At 37.4% G+C, this 19,015-nt stretch overlaps 1 protein-coding gene and 1 pseudogene across 1 annotated transcript; one reads left to right on the top strand and one right to left on the bottom strand.

Annotated features, from left to right (window-relative positions):
* Positions 1-6,441: 6,441 nt before the first annotated feature.
* LOC138305635 (integumentary mucin A.1-like) lies at positions 6,442-8,331 on the bottom strand. Its single transcript, XM_069245932.1, has 2 exons — positions 8,263-8,331; positions 6,442-7,212 (listed from the first exon to the last, which is right to left on the bottom strand). Exons 1-2 carry the CDS (start codon positions 8,329-8,331, stop codon positions 6,442-6,444), a joined length of 840 nt encoding a protein of 279 aa, XP_069102033.1.
* A 3,394-nt stretch (positions 8,332-11,725) lies between these two features.
* Positions 11,726-12,631, top strand: LOC138305634 (uncharacterized; annotated as a pseudogene).
* The last annotated feature ends 6,384 nt before the right edge of the window (positions 12,632-19,015 follow it).

The raw sequence follows: 19,015 nt of genomic DNA, 5'->3' as shown, positions 1-19,015 counted from the left end.
CTGACGAGGAAGATGTTCAAAACGTTTTAAGTATTAAAATTGATCAAAATAAATGCCACTGCCTTACTGTGATAATAATCCAAATAGAATTTACAGTTCCGCGTTAATATATAATCCAAAATGAAAGTCACAATTCGATATTAATAATAATCCAAAAAGATTGTCACAGTTCAGCTTTAGTAATGATCCACAAGAATGTCACAGTTCACCGTTTCAGTCCTTTTCTCTTTTAATCGCGTGGGTAATTTTACGTTTGGATAGTTTCTTTCTCATTTCTCGTTTCACGCTTGTCAGTGTTTCATAGCCACTTTCACTTCCTGACTCTGGATCCTCCGATACAGGTTTTACATTTATCCCCGCGTAATAAGTTTCTTCGTCAACTCCCTTGTATGATTGCATACAATGTGAAGTGAAGTCTTCTATTGAATTTCGATGCTCACTATCGGCTGTAGTTGACACTTCTGGTTCACCACTTCCAATATTGTTCCGAGCTTTATATGGCTTCTGACACAGGTTCCGATCGTCGGAAGTAGTGGACCTGTCATTGACTACGAGTTTTTCACGACTTGGGTGTTTATGGAGTGTTCTGGTCGACCTTTTGTACCCGAGGTTATATCCCGTTTCCCGACAAGAGGCTCGGAGATTTTCCCTGGTACAATCGGTTACCCGTTTATCCCCTATCCCCTTAGTCGTGTTTGCCCGATTGTCATGTTGAGTTAGTCCACTTACATGACCTGGGCGATCATAGTCTCTTGTCAGGTTCTTTTCAGAGCTCCGATTACTCTGATGAGACATGCCATTATGTGTGTTTCCCTTACACACACGGTTTCTTCTTTGAACCTTGTTCATATATTTTCTCTCTCCATTAAAACTTCGAAAACCCCGTCTCATATTTGACATGTTTTTCTCTGTAGCTCTCTTTCCCCAGCGCGTAAACATTCCTCATGAATAGCATTGGACACTGCTTCTGAAATGTACCTCGGTTTCGTTCTCTTTACCGCGAGACGAAAATCCTCAGTATCGCCACACTTATTTAGAAATGCCTGAAGGGAATGTTCTCTTGCTAAATCAGGTTTGTCCTGATAGGCACGCCTGTACAAATCATCCAAGGCTTGGGCAAAATCTCTTAGTGGCTCTCCTTTGTTTCGTCGTCGTAATCTGGCTTCTTTTACATATGTTTCTTTCATGGCTTTGAATCCAAATCGTTCGTCCATTTTCCGCAGCAAATGATTATAGCTGCCTTTGAATGACGGTTGTAGACCATATACATATGTTGAAGCCTGACCGCGTAGAGTGGTTAATAGCACTCGTCTTTTCTTTTCATCGTTCCACAAATTAAGGTCGGCAATGTTTTTGATACGTTGAGTCCTGAATCCACTAGAGGTGTTTTATCCTGCTCCATAACAAAATGACGTGAATAATCTCAGACTAATCCCAAAGCGCTGCCACCAATTGAAGCGAAAAAAGCGTGTATACGTATTCCAAGCCCGCAGCCCTCGGTAGATGCCTTCTAGGGTAACGTCAGGCACCCGCCACAATACCCGAGTTTTGATTAAGATAGAGTGGGTCGTCGAGTAAAACACAATTCAACGCCGTAATAAAGTTCCATGTGTATTCAGCAACAATAGCATTTACAGGATACAGTTACAGTTCACAGGATAACCACTCCGCTCTCTCTAGCATAGAAACGTGCACTTGAACAATAATCCAAACTAGCTAACACTTGAACTCCGTTATTCAACCCAACTAACACCTGAACTCCGTCATTCAAACCAGCTAACACCTGAACTCCTCGAGCTTCAGTTTCGTGCCCCTTTTATACCAAACATGCAGTAGCCCTGCAGGAGCGCTGCAGGACAGCAGGAGCGCTGCAGGAGCACACCGCTCCTTTGCAGAGCGGTGGGCTCTGGTTACCAAAATTGACAATAACACTAAAACGTAACACTTAGAAAAACGATTAGCCACAAGTAAATGTTAAATACCTCTCAAATAGGGGTGCAATAAAATTGAGGGAGCCCCGCAGACGATAAGTGCCACGGCCGTGGATAATTAATTACTTCACGGATTAAGGGTCCAGCGTGGGTGGTGGCTAAATCTTGTATCCCGTGCCGCGCCCGCGCCGGAGCTGTAGTTATTTTCACTTTTCTCCTTAACGACGGCATACATTAAAATAATATTTTGCACAATTAGTCCTTTGTGTTAATCTTTATCTTTCCGTGTAAGTTATGTTATTTGAGATGATTCGAAACTTTGTAAAATCGATGAGTTCAATTGGCGAGTCGAATTTGTTTACCCTGCGCTCAAGCGTTGGGTTTCAAGGTTTTATGCAAATTATTTCAAAAGTAAGCTTTTATTGCAATAATTGTTAGCATTCCAACATCAAGTAAACCCAGCTGATTACAAATATGTATATTTCAACATAAAGCACAAATCTTTTCATAACAAATTCTGCCTTTTTATTAACCATGTCTACTAGCGCGGGCCTCGACGATCTCATTTGTTTACCCAACCCGCGCCCGCGCTAAGGGCAGACAACTCGAAGTATATACTCCCGAGCTTTTAGTAAAAGTAGAACATTTAGCCATTCTTTCGAGAATGTTACCGGGCTCTGCGACGGGGACGCAGTTCTACAAAGAGCCCAATATATTTTATTATTATTATTTTAGATTATTTATACTTATGAACATATTCTTTAAATATGTAACTTCTATAACGATATACTTACATGTATTTTACAAACTATTAGCTTTATTTAATTTATTATATGCAGAAATGCCTTAAAAACCAAAAACAATACAAAAAAACTATTCTAATTTAATAATTATATAAATTTCCTATTTAACTGTTCCAAAATATGTATTTATTATTTATTGAATAGCTAAGATTTCATTTGTAATTGCTAACATGTAACTTCTTTTTGTGTTTTTTTTAGCTGGACTGTTGTAAAACTCAGGAACACTTATCACAATTCCAAATAAAACTATCCCTTAAAAAATTGAAACTTGACTTGTCACAAACACATCTATTATGAAACCATCGGTTAGAGCCAGCATCGCAGGTTACCATATCATCAAAAACATTAGAAATGTGACACCCATCTGACTCACAATCGATAAAGATATCATATGTAAGGGCCTTAACAACTTTCTTTTTCCTATGCCTAGTCAACTTCTTCCTTGGAAATTTAGTAAAAACCCCATTCGAAATGCAAGAAACTAGATGCTGTCTCATATAATCTATATCGAATTCCAAATCGTCATTACCTTTAAAGCTATTGAAACAAAACTCTACTAAATTAGCTATTGCAAAAACCCCACAGTCATCCCCGTTTGTCTGTTGTTGTACACTTGATAAATTGCCTGTAACATTTTCCTATTTTTCCCATAAGTAGATGATAACTGTATTTCTAATGATGCTGACAAATGATCCGTCTGTCTAGTTATACCTATCAGGCTATCAAGTATATATACCTCACCACAATCTTCCTCTTGAACTGACACTACCCAATGGTCCTCACCTGTATGATGGATCTGTGCTGCTGATGCTGAAGTCGGTTTCAATCTTAACGCATAATCCCACTTACCATTTTTCAAAACTGGAGCATAGCCCGTATCTTGCATACCATTTATATTCGAAAATTGCCTCTTTAAAATGTCCTGAACGTAACACATAGTATTTCCACAAAGTTTCCTATCCATTAAAATATCATTCTTTTCTTTAAAACTGATTGTACTCTTACCATTATCCATCCAAATACGTTTTGTTTCTACTGGTTTAACGTTTGACGGCCTATCACATGAAACATCATCTAAAATACCACTTACCTTTAGTTTGTGTTTTTTGGGTAGCGATAGTCTCTTTCTATTTGGTTTTACCTTAGGACCACCGATTATAATACACTCAATATTACTTACTTGGTTATCAGCACATGTGTTTTTCTTCTGACTTTTCAATAATTACGTTTTCGAGGCCATCTGACTGTTTCATACTTACATCATTTAAGGTATTTTCCTCTGACTGTTTTATACTTTCCTCTTTTATGACGTCTTCTTTTTCTTCTTTCTTTTTTTTCTTGACAATCTACGAGTTAAGGATAATCTAGACCTAGGCTTTGGTTTTTTGTGGGTACCGATGTCTGAAATGTCATGGAGAGGAGAGGTGGGAGCCGACTTAACTGGAGAAACTATAGTTGTATTAGGTGTAGAACAAACAAGTAAAGATTCACTTAGTTTAGTTAACTTACTGTCTGGTGCGGGAACAATATCACTTTCATCTCTATCACAAGGTCGTGGCCTTTTCCTACCTGCTTTCTTATCTACTTTTTTATCTAGAATTACGCCTTAGTTGACCAATATGTAGTTTCCTCTTACCTACCGAGTCATCTATTCCTATGCTTACCTTTGCAGCTATAATATGGTAACACGTACTTACCAAGGGACACTGACATTGCTCTTTGGGATGTAATTGAACTGCATACTTATCTCCTTGTGACCCTTCAACTATAAACGTCCTAGCTGACGGAACATGAGTTACCTTATTATCATTAATTGCGGCTAGTGCTAACGATTTCTGAGAAGTATGCTTACCTGTTTGTGGAACATCCGACACAGCGGTATCACTTACGGCACCATCATCACTTACCTCTTCGTCAGCCTGCTCGTCCGGGACACTTGTCTCTCTTACACTAATCTTACCCTTGATTAAATCTTATACATCGTCAGGATGGCAAACCTTATTTGAAAATTCTACATCATCTGGATTCTAACTGAGCACTTTTATGCATAGCTTTCAGCTGGTATGTACCTACTCCTATCAACCCCCGTTTGATCTCATTGCTATAGTAATTTTGGAGATAATAAAATGACAAAACTGCACTATCTAAAGGTATCTCTTTCCATGTATTTAAAGATTTTATCAAACTATTCGTACCTTCAACTATATTATTTGTAATACCCATGTACTTGTTACCTATACCTAATTCAGCTAGTACCCACCAACCTGTATATTTCACTATATCTCCCTTGATATTAGAATTAAAAAGAATTAAAATAATCTACAAATGGTTCACTCCACTTCTCAGAGACCTTATCTAACATAGCTAAAAAATCGCTTTCACTATCCACACCTCAATAATTGCAAAATATCCTCCATATAGATAGATATATCACTACTTCCCTTATGCTGATTTAACCAAAACCTGATGTCCCTACTAATGTGATTCCAGCAAAAAAACTAACTTAACGTTTGGAAAAAACTTCTTCTATAGAGTTTTTGATGGCTAATTCTCTATCTACAACAAAAAACATGACTACCCTTAGACAAGTTTGGTACAAGTGATTTGATGGTCCTCCAAAAGAATTCGTGAATCTTGGTCGATTTCTTATCATGTATGTAAAAAGCTACTGGAATGGTTTTTGTTATCTTTGAATAAAACGTGCCTAAAAACTAAGACTGAAACATAAAAATCTCCTACTTTGAAGGTTGTGTCATAAGACATATATAACTTATCGTCAGACTCGACTTGAAGTACTAAATTTAACTCATTTAGTAAGTCCTTAACACCCAAAATGACCCTAAGATCTGGACTTATAGCCAACTCATGAATATAACCCTCTAAGTGATACGTTAACTCTAAAGTAATATATATCTCGTCATGACTTAGCCGTTTCTCGTCTCTTGAGACCTTTAACTGATGCTTAGCCTGTTGGGGACACCTAAGATTAGCCCTACCCTGTAAATTACCCTTAACCGGATTATCAGTTTGATTACGGTTAAACACAGAAGAAGGATTACTATTACTTAATTTGTTTTAAAACAGAGGGAAAAGTTCTCCTGTAATCATTCCCATCAATACTATCATTCCCATGGGACGCCTCTGAGGGGACACTCACAAAATTGTCTTGTCTCACCTGATCTATACATGAATCAAAACCTGTAAGATAACCGTTAACCGCTTCTTAAAAGCATATAGCATCTCTAGCGCTGAACAGGTTTCTCTGCGATACCCGCTTTACTGAACCTGTATTCAGATACCCTTATTTTGACACTAATATAGGAAAAGTATCGATCTATCCGAAATCTGTGGCGTCTCTTGTCTGAGAATGCCCCTGCATCACGACTTTAACACCCTTATTAATGGAACCCATAAATTAACTACACCAATCTACCATGACGCAACTCATCGACCCTTATGATCATATTAACTTTCACTATCTAGTTTATCAAATAAAGACATTGTCCCCTCGGCCTTTGAGTCCTTAACGTCTGGAATCATCTGATAGACTGCTAGCCTTAATTGCTTATTCTGGCAACATAATTCAGAGAATTTGACGAATGATTTTATCAACTTCCCGCTAAAAACGTTTTTAAACCAGATAAATACACTACACTACGGTACGATAACCCACCACCCCCTCCTATTTGTATACTACCTGATAGCGATTAGGTGCTGGAGTAGGTGGTATCGACGAACGTGGTGCTGGAGTAGAACGTGGTGCTGGAGTAGGTGGTATGGACGAACGTGGTGCTGGAGTAGGTGGTATCGACGTACGTGGTGCTGGAGTAGGTGGTATCGACGTACGTGGTGCTGGAGTAAGTGGTATCGACGTACGTGGTGCTGGAGTAGGTGGTGTCGACGTACGTGGTGTTGGACGTAGGTGGTATCGACGTACGTGGTGCTGGAGTAAGTGGTATCGACGTACGTGGTGCTGGAGTAGGTGGTGTCGACGTACGTGGTGCTGGCGTAGTTGTTTTCCTTCTCCTGTTCTTCCGCTGACGTCTACTTAATTTACTAATCGGTCTCAGTGCTGGAGTAGTGGTTATCTGTCTCGGTGTTGGAGTAGTGGTTATCTGTCTCGGTGTTGGAGTAGTGGTTATCTGTCTCGGTGTTGGCGTATTGGTTGTCGGTCTCGGTTTTGGAGTAGTGGTTGTCTTTCTCGGTGTTGGCGTAGTGGTTGCCGGTCTCAGTGTTGGAGTAGTGGTTGTCTGTCTCGGTGTTGGCGTAGTGGTTGTCTGTCTCGGTGCTGGAGTAGTGGTTATCTGTCTCGGTGTTGGAGTAGTGGTTATCTGTCTCGGTGTTGGCGTATTGGTTGTCGGTCTCGGTTTTGGAGTAGTGGTTGTCTTTCTCGTGTTGGCATAGTGGTTGTCTGTCTCGGTGCTGAGTAGTGGTTGTCGATGCTGTCGAGCTTGATACGATATAATCAATATCAGTTTCTGATATCAGAATCAGTGACAGAGACTGAAAAAACCACTCAATATATAGCCAAGATAGTGTAATTGGTGCGATTTCATTGGTTGTTCATGACAAATATTCACTTAATTTATTAATGATTAAATGATAAGTAGTCATACGTACTCTAATTAGCATGAAGCCAATAACAAGCTTAAAACGGTGGCTGCAAGCGATTTCTTTGTTCGAAGCTGGGGTTGCTAAACCGATGTTTGTATAATGACTCCACCAGCTCTAACCTAATTATCGCTTTACACTTCACACCTTGGATTAGCTTACTATCCATGGAAAAAACTCATCATCCTTTGGTAATTAGCATTAAAAAAACATTTACTGTAGAACGATTTTTAAAAAAAAATTTATTCTACACTCTATAAGATGTATACTTTATAAAATATGAAATTAATATACATGTATACGTGTATATGAATAAAAGATATATATATATATACATAATTGGTAATAGTATTGATTAAATACATATGCATATATATGTAATTCATATTTTAAAATATATAAATTACAACAACTTCAAATAAGCAATGAAACGGTTTAATATTGTTACTGTTTGGCAATACACGAATATGTACGCATATATAGCTACATGTAGCTTAGTGTATATAATGTCAATAGAGTTGTCTGCCCTTAGCGCGGGCTCGGGTAAACAAATGAGATCGGCGAGGCCCGCGCCAGTGGACACGGTTAATAAAAAGGCAGAATTTGTTATGAAAAGATTTGTACTTTATGTTGAAATATACATATTTGTAATCAGCTAGGTTTACTTGTTGTTGGGATTATAACAATTCATGCAATAAATGCTTAAATTTTAAATGATCTGCATAAAACCTTGAAACCTAACGCTTGAGCGCGGGGTAAACAAACTCGACTCGCCAACTGAAATCGTCGATTTTACAAAGTTTCGAATCATCTCAAACAACATAACTTACACGGAAAGATAAAGATTAACACAAAGACTAATAGTGCAAAATATTATTTTAATGTATGCAGTCGTTAAGGAGAAAAGTGAAAATAACCACAGCTCCGGCGCGGGTCCCCGGCACCGGGATACAAGATTTAGCCACCACCTCCAGCGTGTCCCCCATCTAATTACCAGCTGTCAACAGATAGATGCGCTATAGAAAAGCACTATATAATGATGCATAGACAAATACTACAGAATATAGAAAAACACAATAGAAAATATAGAAAAATAGTACAATAGTTCGTTTCGGCTTAACTGCGGGATAGATGCTGGCGCATGCGTACAAACGGCTTGGGGGGACAAACCGTCATTGTTTGTTTACATTCGCTACGAGATCGAGATGGTGAAGGGTTGCAGTGTTTGGAGCTGTACTAATCGTTCAAATGGACAGGCGAAGGAACGCGGAGTGAAATTTTTTTAGATTTCCCGTGGACAAACATAAGAGAAGATCTTGGATCAAAGCTATCAATCGAAGGGACTGGCAGCCTACGTCAAATTCGTTTGTGTGCTCTGACCATTTTGTCAGCGGCTGGCACGCTTACGATAGATCCGAGGTGGACTACACGCCGACAGTCTTCCATTATAAGAAGAAACCAGTCAGCCCAGGTAGATCAAATCGGGCATTCCGACGAAATTTAAGTAAAGTAGGTAACTGTATGGCTTTTAAAATTAAGACCGAATTAGATGAAAGTCAAGTACATTCAAAATGGCATTGTACAAAAAATGTACCTACAATGTACGTTTCCTTTTAGGCCTAATTAAGTGTAAACAAATACACACGGTTTTCTAAAAATTAATCGTATTGTTAAATGCTATGATTATTTTGTAGAGCTAGCTTATTTATCTATTTTGTTTCCCAATTACAACAAATATTGTTAGATATTCTATGATAGTGTTTTTTTTGTTTTTTTTTTTCAATTATTTGAATTCAAAGCTTCCAGTACCCAATATTATACTGTAAATGTACTAGCTGTTAATACAGTTAATGTACTTCAAATTAATAAATTCATGGACATTTAATAGAGAGTTTCTGGCACCTGACTAAAGTCTCTAAAATGGATGTGCATATGATTTTTACAACATCATTTCAGATATTCAAATTTGAATTATACAGATCTCTATTTATACAAATACAAATATCTTGTACAAATACAAATATCGTGTATCTTAAGATACATGTATATTATTTCCAATTGAAGGATTCATCAAGATCCCTATAATTACCAGGGTCTGTGCCAGACCACTATAACAGATTGCCCTAAACTTGTGCAATAAAAACGCATGAAAATAAACATAATTAAAATACATATATAATTGGTTAAAACTCAAACGTCTTGCCATATGTGTATTCTATTGTAAGGTTTTTGTAACTCTCAACTTTGTAAGATAAACGTATCCTGTCATCAGGTATTCCGTTGTCAGGCGGCTAATTCTTAACAAAACAACATACACAGAAATGTAAAATTCAATTAAGTTTTATTAAGTGTAATCAAAGATTTATTTCCCAATACTTGCCACAAATAATTTATTCCAATCGAAATCGGAAATGCCGGGAAGTAATCCAGGAGTTTGAATTCAACTAATATTTCCAATATATTCCGAATAATAACTGTATTTAGTAAATTTCCTCAAAGTAAATCCCGGAAAGCTGAAGTAAAGTAAAATCAAAGTATGGGGTTATATCCAGTAATCATAAGATGTCATACAAAATCAGTAACTAAACTATAACTATACACAAAACTATACACAACACAGTTTCGAATAATATCCAAAATCCAAGCACTACACAAAACTTGTAATCTCCCTAAAAACAACTTTAAGTCTCCCGATTCACAACTCCCGACACAACTTCTACAGCACTAACAAGATAAAAGCCCCAAATAAGGCCCAGCAGCCCTTTTTATACCGACTATTTTAGACTAATGACATCACTTACTACTTTTAGCTACAACATAGAAATACATAGGTACCACAGAATTCTAAGTTTGAATGACATCATATGCTTAATATAGAACCTTTCCTGGAAGTGACCAACACAACAAACTACCCCCTCTCCCCAAATGACCTCATACCTATTTTTTAACCCAAAAGTTGAGACCGTGGGAACTTGACCAACTAAGCCCAGATCAGAACCCGACACCCTGGGAAATGGACACTCTTAACTCACAATATTTACATTTTCACTGCAGTCCCACTATGTAACCTTACCAAGCGCATTGGCAGTCATATAGACAATGAACTTCAAGCGCTTATTATGACGTCATTATCATTGTGACGTCACAATTGTCGTGCCAGCGATCACGGCAGACGGCTGTTCAAATGGCTGTTCCATCCATGACGATAACGAATGATTAATTCATGATATATGCAAAATTCCTTGGGATTTCATCATAAAATTGTAACCAAATGTAAATATAAGCATTGAACGTCTTTAAGTTGGCATTCATAACCAATATGAATGCAAACTGGACAGAGGCAAATTCAACATGAAGCGCTAGCGCGCTTCATGGAATTTGCCTCTGTCCAGTTTGCATTCATATTGGTTATGAATGCCAACTTAAAGACGTTCAATGCTTAAATGATCTCATATATGTTTATACACTACAGTCCCTCAGACTCTGTATCATGTACTAATACACAAAGTGACAATTATATATTTACTTCTTATACACACATTTTTGTTTGTTTGTTTGATTAATTAACGTCCTATTAACAGCTATGGTCATGTAAGGACGGCCTCCCCATGTATGCAGTGTGTTGCGTGTATGTTGTGCGAGGTGCGTGTTTCGGGAGACTGCGGTATAATTCATGTTGTGTCTTCTTGTATAGTGGAACTTTTGTCCTTTTTATAGTGCTATATCACTGGACCATGCCGCCGAAGACACCAAGCAACACACCCCACCCCGGTCACATTATACTGACAATGGGCGAACCAGTCGTCACATTAATCAACAAACTCTAAGATCACTTATAATAGTCAACTTACTGATAACGCTAATAGTGTCAACTAATTAATACTGAGAACACTACATGAACTCTTATCTCTCCTATTGTTAATTAGCGACTACGTCATATAATTATCACTGACCATAGACTGACCCCCACAAGACAATCTCATATAGACTCACCTTACCAGTACATACACAAACCAAAGGGGTGTAATCCAAGGGAAATAATCCAAACTAAAACTTCACACTATTTTCAACATGCATGCAGTACATGTACAGTTTATGTAATTATTATTCATATTCTTAAAATGTATGTTTAATATGCTGTATATCTTGTTGAACATTTTAGACATTTGAGGAAGCAGCTCGGAGGCAAAAGGAAAGAGAAGACGGAATGCTCAGACTGTCCATGGCCCATCATGACTATGCCATTGTCACTGATAAGACAGAGGACGTGAAAAATTATGTAAATACAGGTATTCAATCCGAGTGTGATCCTGTCTTGGAGAACATCAGTTTTGAGGGAGGAGAACATCATTCTCAGAGAGAAAGAAAGAAAACTGACCTTTTCTGTGGAAAAAAATCAAAGAGAATGATAAGGCAACTCGTTTTTATACTGGTTTACCCACTTTTGGAGTTTTTTTATGGTTATTCAACTTCCTCAAAATTAAAGCACAGGATATGACTTTCTGGGATGGACAGAACACTCCAGGAGACAGGAAAAGACCTATGAAACTTTCCATTTCATTGCCTAATCAACTGCTGGCAGTATTGATGAGACTGAAGTTGGGTCTGTTTGTGCAGGACATTGCTGATCGCTTTGATATTTTCTTGTAGTACTTTTTCAAATTTATTTGTGTCATGGATCTGTCTTTTATATGAAGAGTTGAAATTAATTAATGTGTATCCTTCCCGAGAGTTAGTAAACCAGAACATGCCTGAAGCGTTCAAATCCTTCCCAAATTTAAGAATTATAGTAGACTGTACATAAATTTTGTACAGAGGTCATCAAGTCTTGTGAACCAGAATTTGTTGTATTCAAATTACAAACATCATGCGACTTTGAATTTTTTAATTGGTATTACACCTTCAGGTGTTATTTCATATGTATCAGATGCTTGGGGTGGAAAAGTATCTGACCGCCGTATTGTTATGGAGAGTGTTTTTTTGGATTTATTAGAGCCAGGAGATAATGTTATGGCTGATAAAGGTTTTACTATTTCAGATTTACTCAGAGAGAGAAAGTGTTCATTAAATATACCACCTTTTAAGCGTAAATCACAGTTCACTGTTGAAGAGGTTTTTCAAACACCATCAACTGCTAAAGTCAGAATTCATGTTGAAAGAACCATTGGTCGAGTGAAAAAGTTCCATTTGTTTGATGGTGTATTGCCGTTATCTTTGGCACCTATTGCTTCAAAATGTTTCAAGGTTGCTTGCTGGTTAACCAACCTGGATACCTATATGTCATAGTCAATTCGAAGCAGCTAACAATTTCCGTGTAAATAAGTTTCCTTACTTTATATTTTATGGAAAATATATAGGAATAGGCGAATGTTCATTCATTAATATAATTTAATATATATATAAAAGAGCAAATGGATTCAACTAAGTGTGAAATGCGATTTAGATATATTTGTTGATAACTGTATCACTCAGGACAAAACTCGCAATGGAGAGCATGAGAGGTGATCCATCGATGGGCGAACGAACTATTCAGAACGCTATGGAACGACTGGAGAACTATCTGGTCGATAATTTGTAAGTTGACAGGTCGACATGAGTTTCGTACTATTTGGCTGATTCGGATACAGCTCCTATCAAAAGCCTTGATTTAGTTAAAGACAATCTCTCGGTGTACGGGATGTGTGGCCGTTTATTGTATTTTTGTAGGATAACAGGTTCTACTATTGCAAGAGGAACTCAATATGAATATACTGCAGTCTATACCAAAACACACACCCACACTCTTCACACACTCAACACACTACATACACGGCAAGCCTTACATGGGACCCTGGCTGTTTATATAACATGTAACATGTAATAAACCAAACCAATCAATTGAAAAAATACAGTCACATTGCAAGACAACGGACAAACCAGTCGATCAATCATTTTGTGTTGCACACCGAGTAGGGGCAGAACCTGCTATAGACTCTTGACAGGGAAAGACAAACCCAGAATCTTTATCACTCGGCCGAACGTCCCCAGATAAGTGCTAAAAGTGTAGGCGGGGATCAAGGGAGACACAAGCACTAGACTATTGAAAGGGTTGTATCCAAATCTTTTCATCCTTTACAATATCATACTATGGTGGCTGCAGTACAGTTTTCAAGTAAAACTACGGCCTCCTACTCAGCCAAATTGATAAACAAGTATGGATCCAATGTATGAAAATGCTTTATTTGGATTTTTCTGTATTATCTGAAAGAATATATCCACTTGTCGATGACGATATGATCTCTCTCTTCCAAAATGCAAACACATAACGATTGTATGATATACGGACAACAATATCAGTACGTCAACAATAATACTGCATAGAAATCAAGACAATCACATTCCAATAAATTAGTCAGTATTAGTGTATTTACATAAAGTAAATCAGTAAAGATGCAGGAGAACAGTATAAGAGGGGGCAATAATCACTTCCGCCCTCTTGAGAGCGAGGCAAGGAGTAATCTCCAGCTTTTCTGATGAGATAATAAGCTTTCCAACACTTCATCAAGCCTCGTGTTTCCCTTTCTAAACCTTGAAGGTGATGACTACTAATTAGATCACGTACGGCAATATACGAAACATTCGATTATAATGCGAATTCCAAATTACGTTTCGTCCAACCTAAATACTAGTTTCATAATACATTTCCTATAGTTTAAAGCAAACGATCTTGTGCATATTGTAGATAACGTGACCCTTATAATTAGACATCCGTTACAAACGCTTCAACAGTTTATGCATTAGTCTTAATGGGAAATCAATAATCAATGAATGATAAAATACCATGACATACATTTTTGCAACCCAATGGTATCTAGTGTGTATCAACGACAAGGCTTAAAGAGGCAATGATGGAAGAGAGACCAGATACATCAAGGAAAGAACAACAGTACCATAACCTGGCTTGTCACGTTTACATGGACGCCCTCCCATAGCATTTCACTGCCCACTAGACCTTAAACACCAGGCCATTGTGCTAACAGACCACTTGATAGTAAGTTATTTCAACACAGAAATATTTTCACTTTCACATTCCAGTCAGTTTACAGTATCAAAGGTATGTGTTTGCAATTGATATCCATAGAAACATCGGTCCTTTCGACATTAAAATTCTACTTAATAGCTTTACTGATAAAGTCCACTAGGAAAAAGAAACACAAAATTCCACTATACAAGAATAAAATTCCACTGAAACAAGAGACACAACATGGATATACCCGCAAGTCTCACCAAGACTAAGAAACTCGCACTTCACATACACGCATGACATACCACACACATGGGCGTTATGTCCATGCGACATATCAATCAAAATGTAGCCATCCCTGGATTTGGATTAGCTTCCGGTTACAAATGTGCAGGCAAGTTTAACTGTGTAGAAATATTATTATTTTAATCTCCAGACGTTTATAAATTGATATTTTCAGATGTACCAGAGCGCGCTCTCCTTAAACTGTACTTTAGGTATGCAATGGCGTATTAGAAACAACCAGTATCATCCGTGCACTGCACCTGAAAATACTTTGAACAAGAGGAACAAACATCAATGTTTCCAGTTGCTGGCCTTAGCAAAATGTTCGAACCAAGTCAACAAACATTACTCTTTTATAAGGGAATGTTGAATGTCGAGAAAGAAAGTTTTATTATCAATATTTATTAGGTGCCATTGAACGTGGTCCTTGACCCTGAAATGATGTAATAGTTTAGGCTCTTATTTAGACAGTCTTGGTATGCATTATCTGGATAATGAAATACAACGAAATAATAAAAATACTGAATTTGTTAATCGCCAGAAACTATCCAAAGAATTGGAACAATATCTCGAAGAATCCCTAAAAATGAGAAAACCAAATATAAGTTCGGTCCTTCAAGAAACTGGTTGATGGAACTTGTTTTTGAGGAGAATGGGAAAGAATCGACATACATCATTATCACACTAACACGGGAGGCTGCCATAGCAGTTTCGAATATATCTGAGAGTGATAATTCAAGAGCATGCAAAATGCCGCCACTTTATAAGCCAGAGGACAACTGATGAAGGATCCGAAAGTAAGGCAAATTTGGTTGGATACTTTTTAAATAATTATACGATATGAAAATGCAACTTCTTAAATCAGTATCTTATTTATTAATGCATACGACATAATTTTTTACAAATCTCACCATTACAATGTTTGTAGTAATTAAACACACACCGAATCGACAGTAAAATCCGTCGTAAAAATATAATCGCTGAAATGCAGTTAGGTAATGAAAACGTACAATATAGTAAGGCGAGAGCATAGCTGTATAAGGTGTCTAATAATCACGGGAGTTATTTAACAATGCGTAAATCGCGGATACCCTCCCAATTTTGCCGAAAATTATCATACCTTCGCCGAGGTCGTATCAAAAAAATGATTAACATGATTATAAAATGGTCGTCCTATAATAGACGCAAATTAAAGGATACTACGACAATTTCGCTGAAAATAAAGTTCCCCGCTGACTAACGTCCAAACAGTAAATCGCGAAATATTATCAACCCGCAAAAAATTAACCAACTTGTAAATTAAAAAGGCTTACACTTATCACAATTGCATAATTGACCGTAAAATCTAAATGACAATGTTTTCTGTTCTGTAGTAGCTATTTAATGAAACAAATAATTGATCATACACCCAGACTTACAGCACATTAGAAATTTGATTATGAATTTTCCTGAACAGTCCACAGGCAGATCAAAGTACGAGGTTGGTGAATAAACAGCTTCTGGATAAACCGGATCAACGGTGATGGTTGGCGACACAATTAGCGGAGGAGGACTGGACATTCCGGCCTGTAGACTTTCGTCATACGGTATATACAGATCCAGAGACGAGAAAACTACCAAACAGGTCAAACAGGTACGGCAGAGTAGATCAATCTTAAAATTAGTTAAACCTTTTCCGTGTTGTTGTAGACTGTTCATTCACAATAATTTTAAACTCTCCCTTACACCGTTGATGACAATAGGTCTACAGGAATGATACCCACTCTCTTTCCGCTTTGTTGACTATAGCCGACAGATATACTCCCTCTTCCCCGTTGTTGACTATAGTCAACATGATTTTACCTTCTCGTCCTCCCCGTTATCGACAATATTCCGACAAGATTTTACCCTTTCATCTACCCCGTTGTGTTGACTATAGTCAACAATGATTTTACCTTCTCTCCCTCCCCCTTAATCGACTATAATTCGACAAGAGTTTTTAACCTTTCTCTCCCCGTTGTTGACTATAGTCCAACATAATTTTACATTCTCTTCCTCCCCGTAATATCGACTATAGTCGACAAGAGTTTTACCCTCTCTCTTCCCCGTTGGTTGGACTCTAGTCAACATATTTACTTCCTCCGTCACTCCCGTTACGACTAGAGTCGACAAGATTTACCCTCCCTCTTCCCGTTTGTTTTGACTATAGTGCAACACCTATGACATGATTTATACCTTCTCTCTCCTCCCCGTTGTTGATCGACTAGTATTCACAAGATTTTACCCTCCCCTCTTCCCCGTTGTCTGACTAAGTCGACATGGATTTTACCTTCTCTTCCTCCTCATTGTTGATAATAGACGACAGGATTTTCCCCTTTTCACTTCCCTAATTTTGACTATAGTCGACATGCATAATTGACCTTCTCTCCACGCGATATATGACGTTCTTTTTCTTTAAAATAAACTTTTCCTATTATATTCAATTTTTGGAATGCACTGATATATGAAAAGTTTCTTAAGTTTATGATTTATGGCAGAGGAAATAGGATTAATGAAACGGCCGTTACCACCATAAACAAATATAGTGGTTTGCTGCACGTTCGATCCCTTTTTTTCGACATGATTTGGGAGGGATTTGGTATATGTTAGTGCCTGCACTTTACTTGTAATATATCTGTCTCTGTTTGATGTGTTTTATTTGATTATGTCATGATAGTAATATCATCTGGACGTCATCATTTAAAAAACCCCACATAAACTTGTAACTATATAGTAATAAGTATTGCGACGCCTTGGTTCACAAAACAAACAACAAGAAACAATCCAAACTAAGAATTGTTTTATGAAATCTCATGAAATGAACATATGAACGTAATTTTTGCAGGACGAAGCAGAAAAATTGAGGGGAAAGTCATAAATTTCTTTGATGAAAAAAAGGAGAAACAGGAACAGACGAACGAAAGGAGATTGGAATTGATGAATGAAGCATTGAAGAACATTCTAGCCATGCCAGAGGCAACGGTTAAAAGAAATGTTGCCGAATGCATGCCCAGTATCAGTAAAACAGATGCCGAAGAGGAGCGAGCTGCAGCAGTAAAACTCACGAAAAGTAAATTGGAGGGTAACTTTACATTAAAATGCGGTCGGTGTCAGGAACCCGCAGTGTCGAGCTGCAACATCAGATGCTATCATGAGAGTCACCTCATAGTCATCGAAAGGGAGTTTTATACTAAAGTCAAATGCAAGTCTAACCCAAAACAACCGAAATTTAACGGTCTGCAAACAAAATATAAAATAGAGTGTAAAAAATGTGGACAAGATTGGGGTGTAGGTGCTCTTTATCAGACCGATGCATTCTTTGCATTGTTAAAGATAAAACAGTTTATTGTTAGGGGCGATCAGTCAGAAAAAGAGTATATAAAAACCCAGTGGAATAAGCTGTCTTTTAGCGTGGAATCTATCAACGAAGACGAACTACCGAATTTAACTGGATTCTTCGAACTTACACAATAAGCTGATACTTACCGAATGGACGTACATTAACTGAAAGAGTAAACTCAAAATAGTATAGAAATTTCATCTGATTTCACAAAGGTTGTTTTCCTGATTTTGCGTAGTAATAATAGGACTATAATTGTGACTGGTAACACTAAGCCACAGGAAATGACAAAATATTAAGCAAATAGATATACGAGTAGTATCAGTGTAAAACCGCCATATGACCAATCAAATAAGATGTACATGCAATATGGTTCGACTTTCCCTCCCAAATTACATATTCATCTTCTGTATAAGCTTAGTATGTAATGTCATTGCTTAGCGTCACAGATATTGTATATATGCTCTTGTTAAGGCTAAGTAACTGTATACGTACCTTTTGTCCAAGTCATTTGCTATTTTATTTGTTATTAAATAAACTTGATGTCAAGTAATATTGTCATTTATTTGGTTTGGTAATTATAAGAAGACACCAAATGAATATACCCGCAATCTCACCAAAACACGCACCTCGCAGAACATAAACACGCACACACCATATACATGGAAGGCCGTCCTTATATGACCATTGCTGTTAATAGGACGTTAATTAATCAAAACAAACAAAACAAAGGGTATGATCTTGTTTTGTTCTATTTAAACCATAGATACCATTACGTAAGTTAGTTGAATTATCTAAAGTTGCTCCACCGCTGTGACAATTGGTTTTCTTTTTTTCTATTAGTTACAGCTGACATACGAATTTAATATGTTTCTTCAGTTACAAATGTTACTTACTTTATACCTTGTCCACATTGTTAGTGTGAAGCTTCTTCTTGTACTTCATTAGACAAATATTTTATATAATTATTATAGTTGCCACTCCCTCGAAAAAAAATTCCATGGCACTTTGCCCTTTATCGGAA

The sequence above is a fragment of the Argopecten irradians genome, chromosome 13, assembly GCF_041381155.1.
Source record: "Argopecten irradians isolate NY chromosome 13, Ai_NY, whole genome shotgun sequence".
Classification (NCBI taxonomy): Eukaryota; Metazoa; Mollusca; class Bivalvia; order Pectinida; family Pectinidae; genus Argopecten; species Argopecten irradians.
Note: the sequence above shows the minus strand (reverse complement) of the source record. Positions and strands in the feature narration are given on the sequence as shown.

Excerpts from the sequence above, each read along its gene's own strand:
- LOC138305635 (XM_069245932.1), bottom strand. The coding sequence starts at position 8,331 with ATGGGGGACACGCTGGAGGTGGTGGCTAAATCTTGTATCCCGGTGCCG. Across the intron at positions 7,213-8,262 it reads GGACCCGCGCCGGAGCTGTG|AAACTGATATTGATTATATC; the intron begins GTTATTTTCACT and ends TTCTGATATCAG.